We start from the raw sequence: 8,799 nt of genomic DNA, 5'->3' as shown, positions 1-8,799 counted from the left end.
TAATTTAATTATTATAATATCTCATCTATGACCACCAACTCGTCATTTTCACCATTGTCGCTTTTATAATTTGCCTTTTTAAGGTAGTTCGGTGGAACGCTATACTCATAGCATAAATAATAAAATCAAATTTTCGATAATTCTAGATAAAAAAGTTATCGGATGAGTTATCGAAAAAATATGATGCATGCCAAATTTCAGCTACGATGATTCCTTCTGCCCGTTACATACTTTTTCACAAAACCATTATACCCTGATTTCCCATTTTCAATGAGTTCAGGGTATAAAAACTGATAAGAAATGAATTTTGCATAACATTTTAGAAAGCTTACCTATTATATATATATATTTGAAAATAGCCAGATTTGTAGCTAATAGCTGCTTGAAAATTTGTGTAGCAATCGGACTCAAGAAGTAGCCAGATCTAGCTACAAAATAGCTGATTCGGCAACACTGGTGCCAAGTGACGGTTCGGCACATTTTTTCCACCCCTAATGAGAGCCATTGCAATGCTCAATCAATGCGGCGCGCCGGCAAAATGTTTTTTTCCCCCCATTTTTTTCCGTCTTCCTTTTCTGCTCTTTCATACGAAAAGGGGATTAACTGTGAAACTGGCACGCTGTTGCTTTGCTGTCGCTCTGTTGTGCCGCTGCTCTGCCTCTGTCTCTGCTGCTGCTGTTTGTTGTTGTTGCTGTCTCTACGTTTCTATCGCTTGACTGTTGCCGCTCTGTCGCCGCGCTGCCTCTGCCGCTGCCGCTGCCTCTGCCTCTGCCTCTGCTTGTGACGTCACGACAAGGCCGTGGTCAACGGCCAAAGGCAACAGATACAGAAACACTGTGCAAGGGGCGCAGCTCTTATCAACACATCAGCACCAAATCAGCGCACAATATAATCAACAAAACAAAATTAATCGAAAAATAATTAAAACTAATTTTGTAATTTCCATTTGAGTAGGCAACGCAATGTGGCGGCTGTTGCTGCTGCTGTTGCCGCTGACTGAGCTGCCCAGCCACGCCCACTATACCAGCAGTGATGTCGTCTATCATCCATTGCCCCACTTCTGGACCGGCGTTGGCTTCTGTCCAGCTGGCGATATCAATTATAACGGCATTAGCGCAGCTCTCGAGTCGCCCTCAATGCAGTTGCATCTGCGTCTGATTGGAGCTTTGCCAATTGGAGCTATTACACACATACGCATCCATTGGCTGCTTGAGCTGGTGCAGTTCCTGGAGTACAGCACGGAGGGTGTGCCACAATATGATTATGAGAAATTCGATAGATTTGTGGACTTGTTGCAGGAACTGCATCTGTCGCCCGTGCTGGAATTTATGGCCAATCCCGGTGATGTGTTCACGGCGAATCCCGAACGGAACTGGTTCCTTTGGGAAAACTTTGTCAAGAGCATTATCAATCATCAACTGGGTGAGCAAGTGGCTTAACTATATATCGAATTCTTCCCGATTTCTCCTCATCTCGTTCCCACGTTCAGCTCGCCATGGCGCAACTCGTCTTTCCAGCTGGCGCTATGAAACCTGGAACGAACCGGATCTGCTCAATTATAATCGCATCAACTTCACTTCCGCCTCCTATTTGGAGTACGTTCAAGCCGTGAGGCGTGGACTGAGCAAAGCGGGCGGCAGGCGCAAATCCAAGCAGCTCTATCGTGCCTTGCGTGGACCCGCTGGCCTCTTTAAATCGGAGCAGCGTCATCCTCTGTGTTGGGAGCTCTTGGAGGTGTGCAATCAGCAGCTGGCCAAGTGCCCCATCGATATACTCAGCTATCATCGCAAGGGTCTCGATGGCAGCGCCCAAGAGATTCTAAATGGTTCCCTAGCGCTGCTCACGAAGATCTATCACGATTATCCACAGCTGCAGCACCTGCCGGTGGCCAATGAGTAAGTGTAACCAAATTCCAATCTGAGACATCGTGGACTCTACATTCTTCCGTTTTCAGCGAGGCAGATCCCATTGCAGGCTGGGACACGCCCCGCGACTTCCAGTCGGATGTGCGTTATGCGGCCACCCTAATCGCCACTGTTATGCAACACTGGCAGGCGAAGCTCGAGGGCGGCGTTTTGGCCCAACTGGAATCCCTTAGCCATGACAATGCATTTCTAAGCTATCATCCATACGAATTTAGTCAGCGGTGAGTAAACTAGGTTCAGTTATTGAAATGACTAAAAATATATGTATATTGCCTAATCCTGAACGTATATCATAAATATAAGCGAGGAGTGGGTGCCACTAGTGGTTCTAAATATTAACACCCACTTATCTACATATGTATGTGTGTATATTATTGATCACTAAAATTAGTTGACTCAAGTCAGCTAGTACTCGCTCTCCGTTTGCCTATCTCATCTGGATTGTCATCTCTATATGTTAACTCCTCAACTCACATCTCAGTTGCACTCCGTTACTCACTGATCGCGCGCAGGTACTAGCTTCGAAAAAAGCTCCTTGAGCAAAATCTTTTTGAGTGAAGTTTCTTATTGAGTGGAATTTGAGGATATAAAAGTGTCCCTTGGTGCAGCTTTTAGTCAGTCAGGCGCAGTCTTCGTGCGGTTCGATTGTGTTCAGTGTCTTATGTAGCTAGATATTTTAATATTAAGTAATGGTGTTAATTATAAATTTTTTTTAAATTATTTTATTTTTTATTGTACTTATTATGATGATCATGTTATTCTGAATATTAACAATAAAATAATCATAATGAAGGTATGATAGCAGTTATGATAATAACGACATGAGAATGATAATTAGCATAGTATTTAAATGAATAAAAGAACATATTAAACTATCATATAATTCCTATGATAATTATTTAAGTCATATTAATATTGAAAGAGTTTCATTATTTAGCCTTAGGGGAACTGCAAACACTTTCCCATATAAATTTAAAAAATCCTTTACTAATCCTTTCAGCACCCTTTTGGCGCACTTTCGCATGAATGAGACGAACCCACCGCATTCGCAGTTTGTGCAGAAGCCCGTCTATGCCGCGCTTGGCATGCTGGCCAAGTTGGGCACACGGGCCGCCGACCTGGAGGTGGTCAACATGGATAGCAAGCACAGCGTGCAGGTGTTGCGCAGCATCTCAGGCAACGGCGGGGCTCAGTACATGGCCACCATATTCCTCAGTCCGGAGCAGGCGGGCCCACAGCTAACGGCCTACCATCATAAATATACTCTGAATATGTCCATAGCCAACGAATCGGCGTTCATTACCGAGCTGCTGGTGCCGCACAGCACAGATCCCGCTCATGTGTGGCAGCAAGCAGGCAGTCCAGCATATCCGAACGCCACATTGAGGGAGGCTATGAGAAGGGCGCAAACGCCGAGGCTCTACGAAACGGGTCCGATTTGGCAGTACAATAGCGAACTGGTTGTCAACTCCGCCCACCTGCCGCTGCCTTGGCTGATGCTGCTGCGCGTCTGCTCGGCAGCCTGGCCGAAGCTGAAGCGACCCCAACAGCTGGAAATCGTGGAGGTGACCAAGAGTGAGGTGTTCATCAGGTGGAGCGAACAAGCGCGATCCAGCCAATGTCTGAAGAGCTACGAAGTTTGGTTCAGAGAGCGTGCCGGCTCCGACTGGCAACACATCTCGCAGGGCTGGCATCTGCCGTATCCATCTTTTCAATATGCGCCGGGCGGGAATAACAGCGTGAATGGTAAGATTTATACACATATACGATCTATAGGTAATTGCATTTAATATTTCCCTTTGCAGGTTTCTACAAGGTGCGCGGCGTGGATGTTTTCAATGAGCGCAGCGCCTTCTCCCAAATAGTCGAATATCTGGAGTTATAATTTAGCAAACAACTTTAACAAAAACATATACATATATAGTAATAACATATCGTGCATATATTAGCTGAAACATAATCAGGCTTTCCTTGGCCACAAGGCGCACGCTGTTCAATCATACTAAAATTTCCCAATTATTTTGGCTTAGAATTCTTTACAAGGAACTCAGGAAAATTGCCGATCCTGTTTTATGTCTTATGTTATTTTTAAAAACGATAGTTTACATGTATAGATTTTATAATGTTTTCACAGCAAATGTATTTTTCAATTGTTTAAATAATTTTTGTTTGACGTGTAAAAATATATATAGCAATTGAAAGGAATTAATTTTTCTTTTATTTAATGACAATTAATACATTTTATTTTACAAATTTTCAAATATTTCATTTGAAAGACGGCAATTTTTCAGAGAACCCTTTTACATAATTGGGGCACAACAATTTTCTTCATAGCAATGACAGCGCCTTGTTCCATATACAAATATCTCATATACATAAAAGATTTATACAAATATATATATGTATACCCATATATAGTACGTAATGTGTATGTGTATGTGTGTGTAAGCAATAAACACATCAAACTTTTGTTGTTGCATTAAAGTACAAGATATTATATATAGAGAAATATGACCAGACTTGTGTGTGATGATCGTATGTCTCATGAGGGAAATCCCTTTTCAGGCTTCGGCATCCAGGACTAGCCATTTCTCGTCGATGTGCTCCATTTGTTTAGTCAATATGGGATTTCGTACACGAACCTTGATCTCCAGCTTGCCGCCCACATGTTTGCGCCCATCCATTAGCTGAATATAAAGAAGGTCAACTTTAGTTGAAAAATATATATAATAAGTTAACTCACATCGAATGTATCATGTATATCACACTTGGTTTCCAGCTGCTGCAACTTCACATTTACTGTGCCAATCAATACATCGGATCGTAGAAATCCTCTGAAACAACATATGGGCAGTTTACGACTTAGTCCACAACAATCAATACTGCAGCTATTTATTTATTTATTTGTTTATTTTTTAGCATTGAGCGTAGCATTGCGCGATTGGAATGGAATTTGTGGCGTAAGAGTTCGTAAAACATAATTTTTTTATTAAAATCATTTGACTTATGGGAATTCAATGTTTTGATTCAATAAAAATGTGAAGGGCGAACTCAAATCTTGGCAAAGCTCTACGAAAATAATAAATGTTTACTGGAAAATTGTTTCGGTAAAAATTAAGTAATCTTTTTAAACCTTATCACCTGTTGCGTCCACGTTATGTTAATAACATAAACTGTTAAACACTGGCTTATGAGAAATACGACAGGATACTGTTTACAGAAATGCACACAAAAATACCAAAAAATAATAAAAGTAAGATAGGCATTCTAATCAGAACTTCCCAATTAAATGAAGAACAATATCTAATACAATTTATACTTTTGCGTGAATACACAACTGAAAATACAGTGCACTTCTAAAACGCAAGTAAAAATAATCCAGAGCATTGCAAAACATAAAGTTTTTTATCGCTTTACTACTTTTGCGGGCAAATGGTATTTAATTGAAATAACTATATTGGAACAAAATTTTAAAATAAAGGCTATTTCAATGTATTTTAATATCTTTTTTACTGGAAGTCTACAAAGGCATTCATAATTCTAATCTTATTTGTGGTCAGCCTAGGAATCAGGTTTACTAAAATGTTTTGTATTCAACTACTACTGACTGAAATTCAGTTAGTGGAGAATATAATTTTTAGAAGTCTAGGGATTATAGGAAAAATCAACGCTACAGCTTTAAGCCTAGATTTTGAGTATATGTATATTAGTGGTAAATCTTGCGAGCAACTTATTTTTGCTGAAGTAGAATGAATTTCTATTTGGTTTATTCTCGCTTCACCTTGGTTAATTGATAAGCAAATGCATTAGGCTTTAGTATGAATTAATAGTTATTATAAAGTGCTCAATATTATGTTTGATATAAATAACTGAAAGCTTTTAAACTCACCCCCTTGAATAGATCTCGAACTTAACGCCATGTCTTCTAAATATACGTTGAAATTGACGATTTCCGCGCTGAATTTCCACCTTAAAGCGTTCATCGTAGTCCGGACTGTCTGTGTCCTTGATCACATTCGTTTTCGCTCTGAAGGCTTCATCCTGTAGTAGCAAATAATATTATTAAGAAATGTGAGCATGTGGACATTAATAGTTTAAAATTTACATTCAATAGCGGAAATTCTACGCGAACATAGGTGTCCACATCCTTGGGATTGGCCACATTGTAATTGATGCCTCTTACAACAACAATTTCGAGTTCGTTGTCCGTCAGATCCGTGTTGCAATGGACAATGTTAAAGGAACGCTTCTCATAATGGAATTTCGGCAGTGTTAGATTCTTGCGCTTCGAATAGCGCACCAGATCCAAATCCTTTTGAACAGTCAATGCGAGATTCTCAAAACGATTCATGCCGGCTATATCGCCCATGGCTTTGTGATGATCCCGTGTATTCTTGCACATCATCAACTGCTTGGCCAGCTGCTCCTCGATGCGCACACCAATCTCGCATATGTCATCGTTTGGATCACATTCCTCAGTTGAAACAATGGCGAAGGATGCCTCCAAATTGTCGCGTTGAGAGGGTGGAACAGGTAGCTATAAATAGGAAAATATATAAATAATATAATAAAAATTAAATTTTAATTTAAATTTAAATTTGTCGACTTACAGTGCTGAGATCCACGGGCAGGCCGCTGCTTGCCGCATTCAGCAACGAATCGAAGCCTTTGAAGATCTTGAGATATTCCTTAGCTTGATCGATCTCGCCCGCTTTCTTTGCGGCTAGGGCCGCCAGTTTAAACTCCCTTTGGCGCTCGAGCAATAATTTCATTTGTTGCTCAGCTAGATTGCTTTTCTGATGATTTCCGGAGGTGCGTGTCGTTAACTCCTTTGGTTGTGGTGGCGTTGGCGCTTTTCTTGCCGTCGTGGGCGTCGCTGAGGCTGAGCTGCCGGGTGTAGTGCTCGCTGTGGTTGGCGATGTGGGAGGTGTTGGATCCGGTGCAGCTGCAGTTGCTGTTGGAGCTGGCTCACTTATGGGCAATGGACCAAAGCCCGGTGGCACTGGCAACTCATCGTAAGCCACAGGCCGGCCAGCCTTGTATTGCTTTATTGCATCCTCGTACTGTTTGACAATGCGTCCAAAGCGACGCGCTTTGCTTGTATTGTTCTCCGCCTTGGCTGACTCTTCCACAGACTTGTATTTGGCCAAACGCTGCTGCAGTGCTTCCAGCATGGTTGTGGCTTCTGTTGCAGCAACTGGTGCTGGTGGAGCAGCAGGGGCTGGAGCTGGAGCTGGAGCTGAAGCTGATGCAGGCGCTGGTTCGGATTCTGTTGCTGATGCTGCTCCCTCCTGCATCTTCGCCATGAATGCTAGAAACTCCGCCGGAGGAGGCGGCATATCGCTTAGATCTACCTCCTGGCCATCCTCGCACATCTTCACTACCACATCGAATTGCTTGACCACGCGTAAAAATTGCAGAGCCGATGCAGTATCGCCACTGCGTTTGGCCTGCACTGCGGCTGCTTTATACTCGCTTTGACGACTGCGCATTTGAGATATCAGAGGGTTGACGGGCGTCTCAGATGCAGCTGCTGTTGTGGCTGGAGGTGTGCTTGGGGCGGGCGGTGCTGGAGGTGTGCTCGGCGTGGGCGGTGCCGGCGGTGTGCTCGGCGTGGGTGGCGCTGGTGCGGAACGTATGGGCAGCTTTGGTTGCTCTGGCTCCTCAAGCTGGGCTACAGATGCTACAGCCGCTCCTCCTCCCCCTCCACCAGCCGCCTTGACGCTCACCTCTGGCGGAATGTCATCGACATTAATGCTTTTGCCTGCCGACGACTGCTTCAGCAAATCCTGCAGTGTTTTTAAACCCCTGGCAAAGCGTCGAGCCTTGCCAGATTCACCGGCAGCTTTCGCATTCGCCTCTGCTTGTTTATACATCTCTATGCGCTGTTTGATTATAGACAATGTATCAACTGTTGTAGTGGGCAGAAAGGTCTGCACGGGTTCTGCTTCCTCGATGGGCGCAGCAGCGGGAGCTGGCTGTGTGTTCTCCTCCTCCTTCTCTTCTACGCCTGTTATTCCATGCAGTTCGCCAAGTAAATCGCTGTCGTTCTCCAATGCCTCATCATCATCATCATCGCTGACATCACGCAGGCTATCTGCAATCATTTTTTCTAATTCGCTGCTAGGCAACAATTTTGGCTTGGCCTTCTCTTTGGGCTTTGGACCACCGCCGCCGGCAATAGCCGCAAGTTCAGCCTCCAAGTCGCTATCGCCGCTTTCATCACCATAGCCAGTGCTGGGATCAAAGTCATCTGGTATTTCCGTCAGGCCAAACTATTTGCGGCCAAGCAAGAGGAGAGGGAAGTCAATGACTCATATTTCTAAATAGACAAAATATAGATGCTTGATTTTGTTTCATACCTGTGACAAATCATGCTGTCGGCGCTTCGGTGGCTCTGGCCTTTTGCGTGAGAACATGTTCAATTAATTTAATATATAAAACTCTAAATCTATGGCTCTGTTTAGGCACTAAAAGTCTTTGTTAAAAAATTTAAACACTAAATTGCGTTGCAATCGCCTAGACGGACAATAACAAACTTTGTTGTTATCGATGTAGTCGATAGCGATGGACGATGGACGAGATACCAAAAAATAGTTTGAATATCAATTCGATCTCACGGCTTATTTCAAGTTCAGATAATTGAATGGAAATCTCTTATATACATATTTCAAAATGTATAATCTAGCGATGTTTTAAATAAGATTATCCATCCTACATACATGTATACTAAAATATACTTTATTCACAAGCAGACTAATCGAGTATCTCATTTAATTAGATTGCAGAGCACAGATCGTGAAATCCCTAAGTATTCTCTGGTTAGTGCTATTCGTTACTCTTGAATAGTCACGGGTACGCAATAATCGACTAT

General features: G+C 42.8%; 2 protein-coding genes across 3 annotated transcripts; one reads left to right on the top strand and one right to left on the bottom strand.

The window, feature by feature from the left end:
• Nucleotides 1–556: 556 nt before the first annotated feature.
• Nucleotides 557–4,444, top strand: Idua (alpha-L-iduronidase). The gene is made up of 5 exons (XM_018002286.2): nucleotides 557–1,422; nucleotides 1,490–1,895; nucleotides 1,955–2,146; nucleotides 2,926–3,671; nucleotides 3,731–4,444. The coding sequence occupies exons 1-5, from the start codon at nucleotides 963–965 to the stop codon at nucleotides 3,808–3,810; spliced, it is 1,884 nt and encodes a 627-aa protein (XP_017857775.1). The 5' UTR covers nucleotides 557–962; the 3' UTR covers nucleotides 3,811–4,444.
• l(2)gd1 (lethal (2) giant discs 1) lies at nucleotides 3,845–8,612 on the bottom strand. 2 transcript variants are annotated; one of them, XM_089463757.1, is made up of 6 exons: nucleotides 8,288–8,612; nucleotides 6,536–8,200; nucleotides 6,031–6,462; nucleotides 5,815–5,966; nucleotides 4,669–4,813; nucleotides 3,845–4,612 (listed from the first exon to the last, which is right to left on the bottom strand). In XM_089463757.1, the coding sequence occupies exons 1-6, from the start codon at nucleotides 8,342–8,344 to the stop codon at nucleotides 4,487–4,489; spliced, it is 2,577 nt and encodes an 858-aa protein (XP_089319883.1). In that variant the 5' UTR covers nucleotides 8,345–8,612; the 3' UTR covers nucleotides 3,845–4,486. The 2 variants fall into 2 exon arrangements, with proteins under 2 accessions (XP_089319883.1, XP_089319884.1); XM_089463758.1 differs by having other exon boundaries at nucleotides 4,669–4,759; nucleotides 8,288–8,593.
• Nucleotides 8,613–8,799: the final 187 nt, after the last annotated feature.

The sequence above is a fragment of the Drosophila arizonae genome, chromosome 3 (genome assembly GCF_054131065.1).
Source record: "Drosophila arizonae isolate 15081-1271.41 chromosome 3, UAZ_ARI_1.0, whole genome shotgun sequence".
In the NCBI taxonomy this organism is placed as follows: domain Eukaryota; kingdom Metazoa; phylum Arthropoda; class Insecta; order Diptera; family Drosophilidae; genus Drosophila; species Drosophila arizonae.
The sequence above is the reverse complement of the archived record's forward strand: the minus strand, read 5'-3'. Positions and strand labels throughout refer to the sequence as shown.

Coding starts and splice junctions, on each gene's coding strand:
- Idua (XM_018002286.2), top strand. CDS start 963: ATGTGGCGGCTGTTGCTGCTGCTGTTGCCGCTGACTGAGCTGCCCAGC. Junction 1,896..1,954: donor CACCTGCCGGTGGCCAATGA/GTAAGTGTAACC, acceptor TTCCGTTTTCAG/CGAGGCAGATCCCATTGCAG. Junction 3,672..3,730: donor CGGGAATAACAGCGTGAATG/GTAAGATTTATA, acceptor TTCCCTTTGCAG/GTTTCTACAAGGTGCGCGGC.